This window comes from Nanorana parkeri, unplaced genomic scaffold, assembly GCF_000935625.1.
Source record: "Nanorana parkeri isolate BGI_ZX_2015 unplaced genomic scaffold, ASM93562v1 scaffold196, whole genome shotgun sequence".
In the NCBI taxonomy this organism is placed as follows: Eukaryota; Metazoa; Chordata; class Amphibia; order Anura; family Dicroglossidae; genus Nanorana; species Nanorana parkeri.
In genome coordinates, this window is record NW_017306464.1 from 298,216 (window position 1) to 317,818 (window position 19,603).

The window sequence follows — 19,603 nt, forward strand, 5'->3', positions numbered from 1 at the left end:
GGGGGGTGCAACGTTAAAATGTTGTATTTAACCTCACTTTCCATTTTGGTAGCAATGGTCAACACTACAAATATAGGGGCTAATCTCCCCAGTGGGAAATCAGACAGTAGCAAAAACTTGATGGGGGGGGTCTCATCCTTCTCCACTTTATCCAAAACCGAAAAAATAAGAGTTTTCCCATTTAAGGGCATGTGTCGATAGGATTTGGGCTGTGTCAATGAGGGTGCTTTTGACATAAGTTTGAGATGCTTCTGAGATCATTCAGAATTTATTGACGGGTGCATTTTACTTGCAGTTGACCTCCTTCTGATCTGCATTTGGCCTGCTTCAAGCGGCTTTTACATCCCTATAGAACTTAAACAAGAGGGAGCATAAGTTAGATGCAGGTTACTCAAAAAGAAGCTGTGCATCTTCTATAGAGCAGTCCAGTACTGTAAGGGGGTTCATGTTGAAAGTTACCATAAAATCAGATAAAAAATTCAGTTGAAGCAACTCAAACAGCTTAATGAATTGACCTTATGGCCAGAGCTGAGAGTCAGAGGTAAAAGCCAGCTGAGATCTGACAGTTGCTTCCCTCGTATCATCCTGACCTGATACTAACACATGCTGTTTCCTGACTCCTAAGTGTGCAACCATTTGTTGTGTTCATGCGATCAACCTACTTTTGCCTGTTCTGAGCTATTTTAGGCTGAGGAAAAGCTTGTTGCTTTAACTTTGAACTGCATTCCTGAAAGGAAGTCAGCTGTCCATTGAAAAATAATCTCCCTTGAGCCTGGAACTGTATCTCAAATATATTCAATTCTCATAAATTGAACATTTTAAAACGGAAATGCATGGCTTCTGTACTTTAATAAACCCATTAGCTTCTGTTTAGAAATATGAAACTCTAAAAGCGTTCCTTGCTGTTCCTATACGCTTAGTAAACTTAATTCCAGAAACTTTTCTTATTTTGCTTCTTTATTATATTTAAGATTTGCCTCCACTCTGGCAGTTATATTAATCCTGCCATTCATTCTTGCGGTTTACATCATGTTCTTGCATTAAACTTTCATTTAACTTTCTAGTGCTCCTTTTTCCTCTCTGTCTCCCATTTATTTCCCCCATCCGAACTTAGATGACAGGAGCTATAGATCAGCATTTTGTACCGAGTTTCTGTAGCAACAGTCGGAAACAAGACTTGAATTTTACTTATAATAATTCAAAAGAGAGCAGTAGCTGCCACTGCTAGGACCTGAGGAACCCTGGCTCTACAGCCCATGTTAAAGAAGTAAGGCTACCATTAAGGATGGGCTGCATGTTCGAGTCGACCATAGGTTCGACTCGAACATTGCATGTTCTAGCGTTCGCCGAACGCCGAACATTATGGGATGTCCGCGGTCTGTTCGACCCCGGCACATCCCACAATGCACTGCGCCGTCCGAAAACGGTAATTGGCTACAGTCCTGCACCTGACCGCAGGTCATGTGCAAAGGTGGTGTGTCTGCTCTTGCTTGATCAGATGAAGCCCAGGTCATTACCATATCACATCACTGTAAGGTGTCAGATTCCACCAGTCACCAAACAAACCACTGGTCTCCAAAAACATGGCGCAACTTCTGCACTTACCTGCTCTGCAGTGACCTGCACTTGTGCACTTGTCGCCAATTCAAACATGTGCACTTCTGCATTTGTCCCCATGCATTGATCTGTACTTCTGCGCTCGCCACCACTGCACCAACCTGCACTTCTGTACTTACCACTACTGCCCTAACCTGTACTTCAGTAGCATTGCACACGTATTTACTCTCCGGTCGTCATGAGTAAGGATGGGCTGAACGTTCGAGTCGAACATAGGCGAACACCGAACATTATGGGATGTCCGCGGTCTGTTCGACCGCGGCACATCCCACAATGCACAGCGAGCGGCCTTGGTTCGGTTCGCTTGGATGTATGCTGAATCCAGTCAGAAATCTGGGTTCAGGGAACATCCAAGCTAATCAAACCCAGGGCCTGTGTCCTAGCAACCAATGATACTCTGCGACCCTCACAACGCCATTGGTCGCTGCATGTTAACAACTGGCCTGCGAAGTGTCACTGGTGGCTGGGATGCAGGCAGATGCACCATAACAACCAGTGACACTATCAGGGGCCCCAGCATCTTAACAACCTGTGGCGCTGTGCATTTCAGCCACCAGTCAACCAAAGACACTGTAAGAGTTGCACAATGTCATTGGTTGTCAGGACACAGTCTGAGATTCAGTTGGCAGGTGAACCGGAAAAATTGTTTGCCCATTCAGCATACTGCGAACAGCTTGGGTTTGCATCAAACTCATGATGGAACCGAACTTGAAGCTAATAAACACCAACGCTTTTACATTGCCAATATAACTGCTGGAGGCAGAACACCTTTAGCTCAAGTCCAGTGACCCTTCCTAAGCTGAGATGATATCATCAGTCTGCTGCAGACAGTAGGAAGCACTGTCCTCTCCAGTGATCAAACTGCACTTTGTAACTTTGTGACAAGTTACAAGGTGAGATGCTGAACCAGGGAGCTGATCTGTGACATACTGTATATTTGTGAACACATCGAACAATTACACAGGATTTACATGGTTGTGTCCAAAAAGTAGATGCTAACCTAGAATGATGCCTGTACAAAGATGGTGTCTTGATGTCATTGTCAGGGGGAGTACTATGATCTCTGTGGGAGGTAATATATACCTGAAAGTGTTACACCTAAACATCACTTAGAATGCGTGTGCTTAATATGAAAAAAATATATCTGATTCTAGATCTACTTTAGGAATGAGGTGACAAAGGATCCATTATAATTATTTCTGTTGAATGTTAAATGCAGCAAGCATGTCTCCTGTGTCCATTGCCAAGCACAGTAAACACTACAATAGAATCCTAGCCTGCCACAAATCTATGCTATGGCATAAAGTCAAGACTAGCCCTCCTCAGGGGCCATTATCCCATATTCCTCATACACACATCACACAAATATTTATATGCTTTTAGACTTGTTCTCTTTGGGTCTCCTCTTCCTCTGTTGTGATGTATCAACATTCACTCTTAACTGCCAATCTAAAGCAGTTGAATGTTGTAAAGAGTAGGAAATGGAATGGGTTATGTTATTTCCCCCTGGCTGACACCTTTAACGGGTCGTGTGAACTCGCACCATCTGCCGAGAAGGCCTAGAAACACATAACGCTCTTCTTAGTAAAATTAATTTAATTCATGCAACTTGTTCTGCAAAGGAAATTCAGTTTTCAAGACTTTTAAGTCACCAAGCACAGCTGTCAATCTCTCCAAGAAGCCCAAAACAAATTCATTTCAGATATGGTCAAGGACACAAAATAATGTTGTCTCAAAGCAATATAACAGATAAGAGTGTTTGCAGGGGTGCTGGAGTGAGTCGGGCTGTTTGCTGGCGATGCAGCTTGAGATATTTGATGTTTCGGGTCCCTAATGAGCAGCAAGAGCGATATCAAGATCTCTCTTGGAACATGCTATCTGCTCCATGTCAATGTTATATTGTCAGTGGAACAGTTTTCCTTCTGTAAATATTTCATCGCTTCCTTCTACTTAATTCAGGAAACCAACTAGGATTTAGCGTGTGAGTTGCACAGCAACTACAGTCTACAGCAAAAGTATTTAGCCCCGTTCAAAGAAATCTCCAAGTACATTCTAGAACAGGGGTTCTGCTCAAAAGAGAACTCCAACTTTATATTCTACTGTGCTGGCACAATAATTGCATACAAATATGACGCAATGCATAGTCATAGTTAATATTCATTTTACTGTGAATTTAGGGTTGATATAGTTTTTTTAACGTAAGCCATGTATTATAACAGTTGTATAGCTGGTTATTATACTGCAATCTTGTGGGCATTTTGGTTATGGCACCATGTTTTTCTGAATTCCCTCCCCTTGTGTGTAATGTACCGCCCTTCTTCTCCAATTAGTCATTTAGTGTCATGGCTGCCTATAGCAGGACCACATGTACATGCTAGCTTGGAAACATTGTCATCCTTGACCTTCAACTACCATCTATTAATTCATCTGCTGTATCCTCTTTGCTCTAACCTGCTGCAAACAATAAAGCTCTTTGTGTATAAAAAGGTATTTGGTGAGTTCAGCTATCTGATAAGGAATGTCTGCAATGAATATATCTGCTTATACAGGCCACTCATAGAGGTCTCAGCAAGAGATAAATTGCTAATACAACCATCGGAGTCAGAATATCTACATCAAGGGCTCCTACCCGGGTTATTTATACCCCTTGGAGGTATAAATCATGGGGTATGGGTTTGGATCTTTTAATAATGATAATTTTAAAAAAATCAGCAATAATTAATTTCATTGATTTTAAAGAAGACCCAAGAAAGATCTGATTTTGAAATGGCTGGGCTGCAGATCAAAAAGTTTTGGCTTGAGCAGATCATGGCTTACCCTACCTTGACGATGTGCAGGGAATGTTTTGGTTCCCTTCACAAGTTCTTATCTCTGTTAAACAGTATTCTCTGCATTTTTGAACCTGATATTAAAGTAGAGAAACGGACTTGATGTGTCAAATGACATGCAAGTAAAATTGTCAGTAAGTGTGCCACTATTCCATGTTTTGATTGCACAAATAAAATAATTAAAATCTCATTAGCTGTAGCTTCTGTATTTGTGATTGCCAGTTTTTTTAAATCAATAAATATAACAAAATCCTTAAGAGTTTCCTTCTTTGTAAAGTAAAACCAAGCTCAGGACATCTTTTAAAGTGATAATGGTACCCAGTAAGACTGGTGATGATGATTCTAACAGTCTGGCAAAGAGGGTATGATGACACACTGGGAAGTCCATTGGGGGCTTTAATTATAAAAAGATTAAAACTAAGTGTATGTAGACACATAATCTGTTTATCAGTATGTTTGGCATCATGTTGCTAATTTTTTTTTACGGAAATTGTTGCAAAGGTTCTTACTGGAGATCCAACCAGTAACAGGACTTCCAGGCTGATAACGTTAAGCTGCTGCATTGCAAATTGGCAGTCTAGCATATGTGCTCCTTCAGTTGCCTGTTGAGGTGCCCTACCGTTGCCCATTGAGCTGCCTATCAAGGCTATCAGATATAAAGCCCAATGGACAACTGAGCAGCTGACTAATAATGCAGTGGATTAATGTTGTCAACTTACAACAAAAAGTGCTGTTACTGGCAGGATCTCAAGGTAAGAGACTTTTCAACAGATATACAAAAAACAGTTTGCTTACAAACATTATACAGTGAGGCAGGATGCCCAACATACTGCCTAACATGCTAAAAAAATAGATTTAGGTTATTCAGTACATACCCTGTTCTAAAATATATAAGTATCAAATGTTTTCTAAGAGTTCGATTAAGAGATGTGCGGTTCATTCTGGCAAGGTCCATTGCAGATGACATTGATTCTCAACCACCATTGAACAGTTGATCAGGGAAGAACTGTCCTTGTAGTTAAGTCCCATAGACTGGCCAGTTGCAGTACATATGATATCCTAAGCACATTATATTATTATTCATCAAATTGTGTACAAGATATTCTAGTTTTTCACATCCTCACCTTCCCTGTTATGGTATCTAATCTATCTTTTATAAGGTTGTATTTATTTAAAACCTTTGAGCACCATTTATGGAGTCCAAAGGGACAGTATATCATGGACCAGTGATCTGTATCAGTCTTTTATAGCTTACAAGTCACCTCTGTTTGTGTGACCTTGTTTATTCACTTTCTGATTAATTGCGGATGTCATTGGATCGGTGAACCATAGTGAAGGTTGAGGTTTTTAAGTAGAACCATTTTTGTTTTGCTGAAGTTTTGTGGTCACTGCGGAAAGTTCAAATACAGTACACAAATCAACATTTCTATACAAATGTGTTATTATTATTATTATTATTCATATGTGCTCATGTGCAATAAACACGTGGCATTTACTGTGGATCAAATCAGAAGAAAGAGCTTGTTTGAACATCCAAACTTCATAATACAGACTGGACGGAATAGTTTATATATCTTGGTTTCTTAAAGTATGTTATAGATCAGTGGTTCTCAACTCGTGGGTCGCGACACCCTCTGCAGTGGGTCGCGGCGTCATGTCTGCATAGACCGGCCCATCTGCATTAGAAAGAACTAGAGGGGGAATTTGTGGTTCAGCCTGTAGAACCTCATAATGTCAAACTGTCCCCTCTCTCCCGGCCTCCCCCGGGCTCTCCGATAAAGTGGTATGGCCCGGGGAGAGAGGGGACTATTTCCTCACTTTCGGCCGGCGCATTAATATCAGGAGCCGCGGCTCCCGACAATTAAGTTATAGTTCCGGCCTGCACTGGAGAGTACAGTAGATATCAATCCGCCGCTGTATCTACTGTACTCTCCAGTCCAGATAGTTCAGTCGGCTGGAATCAGAGAAAGGTAGGCAGGCAGACAGGGAGATGTGCACTGTGGCAGGACAGGGGACACTGATGGATATTATGCATTCCAAGCCCACATAATATTCATCATGTATATCCATCACTGTCCCCTGTCATAATGTATGTTAATTAAATACACAATTAATGTTATTACACAGACTGGGCTCAGAATACATAATGTCCATCAGTGTCCCCTGTCATATTGTCCTCTGTCAGTGCAGAAGCTGGGGAGGGTAGGGGGGGGGCATTAGCAGGGGGCTCCGCTGCAATTTTTTTACCTGCAGCAGAGCCTATGCTAATGCACCCCTCCCCCAGCTTCTGCACTGACAGGGAACTTTATGACAGGGGACACCGATGGTCATTATGTATTCCAAGCCCACATAATATCCAATAGTGTCCCCTGTCGTAATGTCTCCTGTCAATGCAGAAGCTTCGGGGAGCATTAGCAGGGGCTTAGTAGAGAACCTGCCGTGCTAATGCCCCCCCTTCCCCATACAGACACCCTCACCACCCCCTCTAGGTTCTGCACTGACAGGGGACATTAGGACAGGGTACATTGATGGACATTATGTATTCCAAGCCCACATAATGTCCATCAGTATCAGTGGCGTAACCAGAGTTATGGGCGCCCGGGGCAGACATTCCCCCCCCATTATATAAACATCCACTGGAACTGTACCCCGCAACCGCCACCCCCACACGTTTTAAATTTTAATTTTTTTAAATATTTAATTTTTATTCTTTATAAACTTTTTAATTTTTTTAAATTCATTTACTTTCAGCAAAATATATATTGCTGAATACTGCACAAGTTGTTTTGTGTAATAAATTAAAATGTTTCATAAATGAAATCATTTTTGGGTCACGCCTTAATGACCAAGGAAACATGTGGGTCCCGAGGTTACACAGGTTGAGAACCACTGTTATAGATAGTTGCACAGTTGGTGGGTTAGGTCAGGGGAAGGGGGCAAAAAGCATAAATGCAGCTTGTTTTAAGTGCACTTGTTCTATAAGCGTTGTCATTGAAACCGGATTAGAAAGGGAGTCTCCCAGTTTAATGGGGACACCTGTCAAAGTTTGAACTTACTTTGAGGAGATTCTTCTTGGCTTCCTATTGTGTCTGCAGGGTGGGAAGTGAGAAGAAATGTTCCCAATGGGGTCACAAACAGCAATAAAAAACTATTAACAGGATATCATTAGGAATAACAATATCACCCAGTTGCTTTTTATGGATTATGCCATTACTTATTCATGCAGTAAGCCACTTCGCATCATTAAGCTGAACCCTGGCAAACAGATAAATACACAGATGTAAAACATATTATGGAGCTGATTTACTTGCCATAGGAGTTGTATTTCTGTCCATCCAGTCCCAAGATTTACACAGCCCTTTAACACAACACAGTCCTGTCAGGTAGGGCAGGAGACCTGATTTTTTTTCTGCTGTAGTTAAGCAACACATACGGGTCTTGTCCCTCCCCCAGTCTGTGACTGGATAGTGAAAGGAGAAGCAGCAGACTGATCAGCTCATCTCTCTGTCACTCTGCTCTCTCTTTGTGTTTTATATCTGCCTGGAGTTTAGCTTTAAAGTGATATTAAAGGTTCAGGTTTTTCTTTTCTAGCATCAGAACTAGGAGGCCCATCTTTGCATGAACTGTATGTTCCTTCTCTTAAAAAAAGTTTATCTTCCTCGCTTTCTAGTGGGTCACCGCAGCGCTCAAACCCCATTTGGGAAGAGACAAAGGTACTCGGCGTTTTTTCCCTGATGCAGAGAATACTTTAACCACACGTATTGTTAATAACCCCTTAATTAAACTGATGGTAAATCTTTCTTCTGTACCAAGCTGATGTATTATTGTCCTTTGTACAATCTTTAGAATGCAAATGTAGTCCCTGAAAAAAAAGCCTACTACTCAAAGTCCCACTACTGTTAGGTGACAGTTTACCAAAGGTTGGCATGATTTTGGGACAAGATGGTCAAATGTCTGGTGTAGTAGTGGTCAGGGCTAAATATGATGTATAATGCAGAATAATGTATTCTCTACAGTACTTTACAAAAAAAAGTTATTAAGACAACGTGGAGTTATACCACCTTAACCTGCAATGATGTGCTTTTATATGATTAGAGAACTACTTCCTGACTAATGAAGAGGATCTGAACCATGGAAAAGTATTGGCTGTAGGCTCTCTGCAGATGATCTCTTCCCCATTACTAACTTACAATGCCTTGTTCTGCAATGTGTTTTTGAGTGTAGGTGGCCATCTTGGTAATGGAGCAGGGCTTGTTTCCCCCATGCCAGAGGTGGAGCCCAGATCCACACAATTAATGGCACAGCTGCAGGGATATCCTTGTACTGTAGGTCCTCTGGTACAGCTTCCGCTCCAGTATGGAGAACAGTCAGCAGAAATTACATTATAAAATCTCACTCCAAATCTGGTAAGACTAACAGTCAGAGACAGCAGTGCCTTAGATAACCTCAAACTGCAGATACGCAGCTATGAGGCTCAAAGCCCAGGATGCTGTTTTTCAAAAGAAATTCAAGCAAAAAGGTAGATTTTTCAGGGTATAAGTTAGCAAATCGTCACCTTTTTGAGCCACATCTACTTTAAAATCTTGATAAAGTAATTAAGCACTTGCATAAGCTGAATGTAACTTGATGATGATGTTGATGATGAGGATTATTGTTGTTATGATTTGTATTATTTTTATAATTGTTTTGTTAATTTTTTTTATTCTGTCTTTTCCTAGGATTTGTTTCAGAGCACTTTCCAAACCACAGAAAACTGGGAGAAATCGGTAAGTGATTTAATTTCAAGTGTCCTTTTGGGGAAGGACGATCTTCCCAGGCCAGTCTTGTTGGCACATACTGTAGTGTTTTATATGTAGAAGAGACGGTTCTGCTGTATTTATTGCTTTTGTATTTATATTCCTGTGTTTGTTGATATTCTGCCTGCAAGAATCTGAAAACCAAATGCGTATTTATTACGTTCAAATTTACATGGGCCCATAGCTGCCAGATACATATTTATAAGTGTGCACAGTGCTTGGAATGTAGAATATAAAATGATGGGAATGGGGAAAGGAAATTGAATGTATACAATGCTTGTGGTACACAGGAATATTGCTCGAATTAAAGGTTTCATATGGCAAGATTTTACACAGAACAAAGCCGATTTTCATTCTTGTCAACCCTCTTGCCTGTAAAACCTACTTTCCCAGGACTCATAATGTTCTATTGCAGCTTAAAGGGCAGTTTTTGTAAGATATGTGTCATTAAAGCAGAGCTTCACCCAAAAATTATATTTCAGACTTGTGTGAATGTTGACAAGTTGATCTGTCTTTTGGGTTTTCATATCTCTTGAGGATCCCAGTGGTAGGCTATCCCCTTTAGAATTTTCCAATAAAAAGTCAAATATTGGTGTCACACTTCATCATTACACTCTTCTTAGTCTGCTCTAACAAAGATCAGTACACTTGTAATATTAAAGTGTATGTAAACCCTAACATGAACTTCAATTATTTGCTAACTTACAGCTGGAAAGGGTGATTGATGTGGGCATGTAGCAAGGACTGGAATGCTGCAGGACTGTGTTTCATGGCGATGCTGCCTAACCTCAACTTCTCCATAGAGGAATTTTCTTTTACATGTTGTACTGTCTTCCCATGCTTATCAACATAGCTGATTTGGCCAATCACAAAACAGAAGGAAACAAGAATAGCATAAAGTAGCACAATTTTGTCAGGAGCTCCATTACTAGAAATAGTGAAAAGTGTCTGTCTCAGGGAATGGCTGTAAACTTTTCTTGCAAAAACATCTTCACATTTTCCCTTTGTCCTCTTAATGGAGAACTATGGGGTTAGGGCTTTTCCCCATAGTTCTCCTAAGGGTAACGGGGGGACACAAACTAGCGTCCTCCCGTCAGCCTAAGCTCAGTGTACCGCGAGCAGCAGCTCGCAGTATACTGAGACGCTGCAGCTGAAACGGATCCCGACAATTATGTCTGGATCCGCCCAGCTGCGTGAGTGACAGCTGGCTCTGCCTATCTAGAGGCAGAGCCAGCTGTACCCGCCCCCTCCCCGTCCGTTCCGCCAGTCAGCGCTGGAGGATCGGAGCGGGGAGGGGGGAATCCAGCCCCTCCCCTGTCACGGCATAGAGCCGTGACAGGATCGAGAAGCGAGCGAATACGCCGGTATGTGTTCGCTCACTTCCCGATCTACTGAGCCGACCTGTGACAGTTTCATTGTCACAGGTCGGCCAGAACTATGAGGATGAGTCAAAACCACTCACCTCATAGTTCTCCTTTAATACATTGTGAACTGGCCCCTAATGTCTACAGCAGGCAGATTTAAGTGTCTGCCACATGTTCAATTTATTTTCTGAGCGCCCTCAAAGCTCCCAGCACTCTATGATTTAAATTCAACTAGAACTTACATGATTGTACTTTGACCCGGTTCTTTCTGCCTCCTGTACTTGCTGATTGGTCCATAAAGCCATCCATTGCCTAAGGTAATGCACGGGGACCAGAGCACAATCCTGCAGGGGCTGTTAGGTGTTTGTGTAGTAGACCGTCCTATATTTGGAACTTTGGAAATTAAATAATTATGAGTGGCTATATAGATCAGTGCCCAGTTTACCATTTTTAGCCACAGGTTGGTTTTACCCTCACCACTGTCTCCTCTGCAATATGAAGAGTAAATTCTAGGATATGTAAAGATTCTAAATGTTGCCATAATTAAAATCTTTTCTTCAATGAAAGGGTGGGATACTCTGCTTGAGCTCAAACGGCATATCACCAAATGTGACAGGTATGGATGTTTGGAATTCACGTTGATCTAGTTGATGTCAGGTTTAATAGACGTAGTCATAGGATGACTTTACAAATGAGCAGATCAGGTTCTCATGGACCTTATCTTCCATCCCAAGTATTCAATATCTAAGCAAGTTACAGCTCTCTTGAGTTTTATGCTATTCAATTGTACTTTTTTTTTTATTTAGTCAAGGGTATGCTTTCTAGTCAGATCAAGAGGTTCAAAGAGAATATATCTCTTGAAAGCTCGTCTAGAAAAGTGTACAGTTAGTAGAAATGATAGTTCAGTACTCAACTTTTCCTTTAAAGAACTGAACTAATGCTTCATTCTGCTGCATTATAGGCAGTTTAGGGTTAACATGGCCTGATAAGGTTGATGTTCAGAATATGGAGACTGTGCTTGTGTCTTATGTTCTGAGGCTGATAGTTTGACTTAAGTTTATTTTTTTGTGCCATGTATTTGATGCCAAGAAGAAGTAAGAGAATCATCGCTACCTGAAGTGTTCCAAAATTCATATTTCCTCTTTACCATAAAGCATCCTCTAATACTGAAAGTGAACCATTACCTTTCCCATTCTTATAAACATAGTGGTACCTTCATAAGCTGCTCTACCATTTGTTTCAAACATGCTGCTTTTTCCCTAAACATGCAGACTAACCAGCACTGTTGTTGAAATGCAAATGTTGACTGTTTGTGGAAAGTTGAAAATTCCTCAGCTTCATCTTTGACCTATGTGTTCTGCTGGTTGTCAGGGGGAGGGTGGAGGTATCTTTGACACCAAAGCTAAGACTGACAGCCTGGTTTTACCTTCCCTGTGCAGAGTGGCAGTCTGGTGGCACACACTGTGGGAGAACCCGGTCTAAGGGAACAGATGGGAACAGAGCTTTCCATATATGGATTATGTACCACTTAGTTATTTATGATGTGAATATAACATGAATTTGTTTGTGTTTTAAGTATGCATTGAGTTGCTGTAACATTTCCTACTATAACCTTTACACATAACCATCCCCTAAAACAAGCCCTGACACTTAAACCATCCCCTCAACACTTGCTCCTTAAATCTCAACTCCATAACCTATTTCGGTCCCATCTAATTCTGCATGAACTCTGCTGCTCCTTAATTATATCCCTAATTTTTCTGTGAGCCTCCAAATTTTCATTTACAGCAGGCACAATTTATTTCTGTATGGTGCCCAGCCTTATACAAGACCCACTGACCATCATAGAGGCAACCCATGAGCTTCAGGGGGTGTCAATCATACCTGCTAAGTCCTCTGTGCTGCATACAACTTCCACAGAGCCAGTTTCAGCTGGATGGGAAAAAAATAGCTACAGAACCCACCCCTTCCCTGTACTCGCCAAATCATTTCACTTATGAATGCCTTTACAGCATTTAGTATGTTACTAACACTAGTGTTTTTTTGCCACACAATGTGGTCCAGACTCCAGACACATGTACCACGCATTGTATGGTTTACTGTTTTGTCCTGTTCACATTTAGGCAAAGATATTTGAAACAGCTCAGATAACATGATGTTTACAAAATGACTTTTGCTGTGGGCACTACTGCAGTAATGTGCTTGTTTCACCTCATTCCTCCCACATGACAGTGCACATTAAGATGAAAATGAAGCATGGATGGGCCTGTGCCCGTTTTTTTCTCTTTAGTTTTAAGGTAGAAAGTCTTTGGATTAAAATGTTGATAAATTGGTAGATAAAATGCAGAAAGCTGCACAGCAGGCAGGGGTAGAGGAGTATAAAAATATAGATTGTTGCAGAGTGGCATTCTGTTTTTACCCTTAGGGCTACCCTTAGGATTCACACCAGATGCAGTTGTGATGCAGTCCCTTCAGTGTCTGCGTTCCGGTCCAGTGCAATCTGCAAAAATGCTGCATGCACTATTTTTTTCAGATCACACAGGATCGGAACGCAGGCACTGATGTGCCACGCGTTCTGGTGCACGCGGTCGCACTGTGGGCAGGGGCGTGGCTGTGGTCCCATTGACTGCAATGCACCACCGTGAGGAAAACTGTGCGGGAAACGCAAACGCAATGTGTGAATGGAGCCTCAGGAGATGTAGTTCTGGGGGTGTGCCTATGTCTTTCGGAACTGAGCCTGCATATACAGTGCAGGGCTTAGCAATGTTGTGGCCAGTCATTCATATGCAAATCCAATGGCATAACATTTATATGCATATTCTGTAGTGATTTACATACGAGTGAGCTGTGGGCACAATATAACAGGGGCAGAGGTAGAGGTGGCATACAGAGTCAGCGTGTCGGGACACAGCCCGGGACACAGCCTTTGAAGGACAGTTTAAATAAAAAGGGAAACTGTCCCAGCAAAACCAAGATAGTTGGTAGGTATGGACAATGAGACAACAGGTCTTGTGCTGAAGCATAATAACATCTAGATTCAAGCTTCTGAACATGCTGATCCATACTTGAGCCAACAGCTCCCCATAAGAAGTGTTTTTTTTTGCCAGAAAACAACATTGCGAATTTATGTACTTCACACCTTGTCTAACTGATCACATAAGACATGTTAATTAAACTAAACTTTGTCCTGATTGCATCTCCCAACCTTCTGCCGTTCCCTTTATTTCACATGAGTACAATGGACTGACAAGCGCACCATAAAGAACGCTAACCATGTCTCAGGGTTCAGAAATTATTCTTTTATCTGTTCTTCACTGTCATTGCATTCCGACTCCTTTCAATTCTATTAGCCTTTCATTCCATTATCCCTCGAGACAAAAAAAATAAAAAAATAACTACAAAATATATAAATAAAGCAGGAGTCGAGAAATTATAGCATTTATGATCTAGGATGATGTCTACTTATATTCACCCCTTTCATTCGGCGCACTTTGAAAAGGCAAGCCGACACCACCATATATTACTGTAGACTCTTGCCGCCGCTGTGAATAAAATTCTAACTAGATTCTGACAAATCAAATCATTTTAATGAACCGCGGCAAACAGTCCGTGTTGAAACAGCTGTATGCACAATATGCAAATGGTGTTTATGAGCTCCTTACGCTGCAAAGTAAACAGTCTTCGCGTGAAGTTTTTTTTAATGATTCATGGCATGGGATGAGATGGAATTACTCTGGGCAAACGCTAGCGGATGGCGTCCGTGTGAATTTTTCAGTATCTCTATAAGGGAAAAAATTTTTTAAACATATGCAGAAACGGAGAGCTGGCGAGCAGATAATGGGCTTGACAAATGAGTCATAACAATATCCAGTGTTTGCCGCGTTTTTTGGATGGAAAGCCACCTGAGGTCTAAATGGAATAAAGAGGAAGGTCAAAGAATTTGAATGAAGGATGAACAAAGACCGGACTCTAGAGGATCCTGTGTATAATATAAATATGACAGAGGATGATTAATTGTATTTCAGAGTCAGATCATTTCCAGAGAATAGCAGTGTGCAATGAATAAGGAGTTTCTAACCAACATTCCATGTAATTAAATAAGCGGCGTAAAAGTCAGGGTTAATGCCTTCCAGGAAACCCCCACCCTAAAGTGCGTAAGCAATCAAAAAATTTTATTTTTTTCCATTGGCCCTGTTTGAATTGTGGTGGATGTGTAAAAATGAACCCTGGAAGAGCATTTCAAATTGTGTCTGAATGGCACTATCTGATCTATTTTCTCCCATTCAGCATCACCGTGCCTCAAGGTCATTATTAATGTGTATGTTAACACACGCACATACTCGCACATGTTTTATCCCTTTACAAATGCTGGAAGCACAGAAAAATACTTGTTGATGTGCCAGCAATCCATAACGTGCCTTTACTGTGTTAAAATCCCAACCAGCCTTGTCAGCCCTACCTGCTGGACTACAGAACTCTGCCTACCCCCATCTTTCTTCTGCCACACACCACAAGCATACATTGATTTATTTTCCAGTAGAACAGCGATGCTGCCTGTGAGTAAGCCACAGTGGTGAAACGCATTAGGGGGTTGAGCATGCACGGGGAGGAACTCTACAGCTGGGATGTACGGTCAGGGGAGAGTCTCACCTAGTATTATGGAGGAAAATGCTGTCAGCTTCAAGTCTGAAGCTGACAGCTTTTTCTCCATTCAGATCGGCTTGTAACAGGTTACACAGCATGAAAAGCCTCCCCGCTGTGTAATCCTGTCATTGACTGAGCGATGCTTGTTAATTACAGGCAGCGCTGCATCTGACTTTTGACAGGTAGTTAGGTTACACAGCAGTGGGCTTCCCCACTGCTTGTGTAACCAAACTTGGTGAGGCAAGAGCTGTCACAGCCTCTACTCTGTGTTGGACCAATGGCAAAGCGCCATTGGTCCAAGCTGTCCAATCGAAAAAAAACCCACTGATGCCTCAGCAGTGACTCACGAGTGACGAAAAGTGAGGGACAGGGAGGCTCGTCCCTGTCTCCTCCCTTCCTCCTCCCCGCGCAGCTTGGTTACCGAGCTGGGGTGGGGCTTCGTTGGGATGGAGGTGGAGCGTCATCGGGACGGGGCAGAGCTTCAGCGGCTCGGGGGATGCCTCACCCAGCACAGAAGGCACGGCATGTCACTGCCCTACAGTATGTATTTGCTCCATAAAAAAAAACATTTTTACTTTCTGTGAAGACCCTTGGAGTGCGGCTATTTCTTTATTTTTGCTGTTTTAGGTGATGGCGCGCTTAGTTGCCCTCACCTGGGATGCAATCATAGTGCAAGCTGGTTTGGGAATCTAAGCGGTGGTTCCTGTGAATAATCTAATGCTGCTGCCTTGACTCACCGGAGCCAGCCCACACACTGTGTGCATGAAAAGGACTCTTAGGAGATGTAGTTCTGGGGGTGTGCCTATGTCATTAGAAACTGAGCTCCCACCCTGCAAGAATTTTAAAAGCCTAGTGGTGAGGTCAGAGGAAGTAATACAAGCCTTTTCTTATTACAGGAACAAGGAAAAAAAATAACAAATAACACTAGGAAATGCATGGGTGGGAGGTGGGTGTTGGGGTAAATGTTGGTAATGCTGGGACATGTAATTGCTTGTCTATGTTTATTTTTTTTAATTGAAGGTGGTTCAAATTCTGTACGGGTGACTCCCAGGTGGACAGCTACTGAACCCCCAAAGAAAGGAAGGTTAAGAATGAAGAAGTTTTCATTTCCCTGGAATTCTGGCAAAAATCAGGAATTACAGTAAAATGTATTGGAGTCAGTAAGGAAGATGAAATCAAGGTGACTTTAGGTAGCTCTAGAGGGTTATGGAAGCTCTTTTCAGCTATCCTAGAACTGCTCTTCTAGGAACATGTGACCTTTGACCTTTCTCCAGACTGCCTTTCACTTTCAACGGATGTGCAGGTTCAGGTCTGTAGCCGCGTCCTCCCAGGGCATCCCTACAGTTTTCACTACCTGAGGCCGGGGGGCTTCTGTGAAGAGGGTGTTGTCGGTGCATGTTACAGAGGGGTTTGCCGGAGTACCTCTGGCTCTAAATCTGTACGCCGTCCCATGCAGCTCACTGATGTCACTGGTTGCCAGGTGCTGGACTGAATGTCAGCCAGAGAATCCCACTCAACTTCTGGCAACATGTGATGTCTGTGAGCTGGGCGGGACGCCAGCCAGAACATCACAGGTTGCTAAGAGCTCTTAGCAACCTGGGATGCTCTTGCTGGAAAGGCCCTCGAATTTGACCCAATGAGATGCTGTCTGAGGCAACCAGCTCAGGCTACCCCATTATAGGGACATCCCTGCATGCAGCACCTGTCCTTCCTGGGAGCAGGTCCTTGCATGGGCACAGAGTACTGAACACCATACACATGTGCACTCCCATGTGAATGAGCCCTTAAAGGTACCATTGAAAGTAAAAGGCAGTCCGAAGAAAAGTCATGGCACCCACCAGCCAGTACCTGAACGTGGATAGGCAATGTCCAGATACTATTGAATCATCCCCAGTAACAGCCTTATCTCAGGGGAACAATGGCAATCAGCCAACAGATCCTATCATTTTAATAGCATGGGGGTGTCTGCATAGGTCAGGTAGGCCCCATACAATAACCAATCTTGTGTTTGCCGGTACATGTAGGCTACATAGAGACCACCCAGTTCTTTTTCTTGCCCTTGCTGATTTTTATGTTAGGATATGATCCATTACCTCTGATCACACAAAGCTCCAACAAACTAGCATATCCATTAATTCATATAATCTTCAGTGTCTGCTTAATTAGATTTATTAGACCCATGGCAGGCTGAAGTTCCAGAAGAATTTTAGAAGTTAAAGTCTACAACATGCTGAGCCTTGGTATGCTGAGACCTAAACCCGATCATTAAATCTCATATAATAGTTAACGTGTTCATGTCATTTCCAAAGCTGGTTTTAATCTTTTGAAATCTGCAGCTTTCATTTTAAGCGTATTCACCTTGATCCTTCCATGAAGGTCCTTGTTTAGGTACTTCCTATCATGTGGTGACAACTGTCTCCAAACTGTCCCTCTGCTTTCTCTTCCTATCAGCACGCTTCTTCTCAGCACTTTAACTGATTGGCTTCTTGTACTGCTTCTTCCTCTCCTGTTATTAGCTCTGCTGCACAAGGACAGAAGGCAATATGTATAAAATTTGAGTCATATAAGTATACTGCTTAAATTTAAAATATACATTGAATGATGTATTAATGATTACAGAGCTGCATTCATTTGCCTGGATTTTTAAGTGAAACTGTTGCTGTATTTGCATGGCCAATGCATGGTTATCTTTGAGGTGTGCCTGCCTTTGCTTTGACAATAAGCAGGGCAACAACAACATGCTCCCTTTAATCCCCATCTTTCCAAGCAGCACGCAATAATCTATCTTGTCGTTCCTAGAGTTCAGTTTCCTTTAATCTAAGTTTTGTGATATCTAATGCAGCCAGAAGCCACTGAGCACCTTACAGAGTCATTGAGAGTGTACTTGCTGTAGCCTTTCCTGTGTCTGCTTCCCGTAACACAGATCAAATGTATGATTGGAAGTGGATGAAGTAGATTGGACTCAGAATTGTGGTTTTGAGAAATGTCTTAGTTCTAATGTTTTTTTTTACATCAGCTTTCTGTGTAGGAAAGACAGCAAGGAGCATGCTGTGGGTGTGTTTCGGTTATTACATTACCTTATCATACGTGGGGGTTCTCAGATCACCAGATTACAGACAATAGGCAATGGGGTGGGCTGGAGCACTATAGCAATGGCTGGACTGAACTGAACTACCCATCAGGGAGGCTGTGCTGCCTCTATGCATCTCAAGTAGACATGTGTGATTAGTTTCGTTCCGAATCAAAATTCAGACGAAATTTCCGGAATTCGGATATTCCGAATCCCAATGCATCCAAATGAGTCTGAATCCGAATTTCTGTTTCCCAATTTCGGATCCTGTCCGAATTTCGTTCAAAAACGAAACTGAATCAAACATGTGACTTTTCTGGCCAATCAGATGTGTTTTTCGATTTAATGCATCCGAATGGGTCTGAACACAAATTTTCTTTACGGCAACATGGGAGCCCTATACAGTATATACTAGGGTTGCACAGATACCAAGTACAGTACTCGGTACAAGTACGAGTACATGTACCGATACTTTTGAGCTCCAAGACTAGACTAGAGAAAAATATAGAAGTTAGGAGGCCGCTGTCATTTGTATGGAGCACACGGAGCTCCTGGGATTTGTACATCTCTGTTTTAATGTAGGATTTTGGTTTTATAAATATAAATAAAGGGATGCACAGATACCAGTTTTGCAAGTACGAGTACTGGTACTTGCCGAGTACTTACAAGTATGAGTACTGATACATTTTTGTTTATTGTCATGTGACAGTTTTTCTAAAACAATACAGACTAATGATTTCAGGACAGTGGTGGAGTGCCAGAGCCAGGTCCTTGCTGCAACCTCTGCATCCCTGGTAGTTCTCATGAAAATGCCAAGTATCTGCAGTGCACTGGTACTCGAAAAGTATCTGTACATCCCTAGTATATACATATAATACTAAAGGTGAGGCTCCTAGACCCGAATGGCATTCAGGATCCAAGTTTCCGGATTGCATTCAGGAGCTCCCAAATGCCATTCGGGTCTGGGAGCCTCAGCTTTAGTAATACCTGTATATGGCTCACAGACCCAAATGGCATTTGGGTGCTCCCAAATGCAATTCAGAAATTCTGATCCCGAATGCCATTCGGTTCTGGGAGCTTCAACTTTAGTTTTAATATCTGTATGTGGTATTCACAATAAATATTAGTAAACTCGTCCGAATCCGAAACCTGAACTGATTTGAATCTTGGATCCAAATAACAAAATATCCGAACCGAACCAAATTTTTTCGCAGGTTACATGTCTAATCTCAAGCTTTCATTTTCAATCATGAATGGAGTGTACCTGCAAAGTGTATGCCCCCC

At 42.1% G+C, this 19,603-nt stretch overlaps 1 protein-coding gene across 3 annotated transcripts in view; it reads left to right on the plus strand.

Moving 5' to 3' along the window:
• The window catches only part of FAM19A1 (family with sequence similarity 19 member A1, C-C motif chemokine like), a 299,315-nt gene that overhangs the window by 188,096 nt on the left and 91,616 nt on the right, over positions 1-19,603 (plus strand). For all 3 annotated transcript variants that reach the window (XR_001941181.1, XM_018555427.1, XM_018555428.1), the window contains exon 3: positions 9,164-9,211. Coding sequence is in view for 2 of the 3 variants with exons in the window: in XM_018555427.1 (XP_018410929.1) it covers positions 9,164-9,211 (48 nt within the window). In the remaining variant the exon portion in view is untranslated. The remainder of the gene's footprint in view (positions 1-9,163; positions 9,212-19,603) is intronic.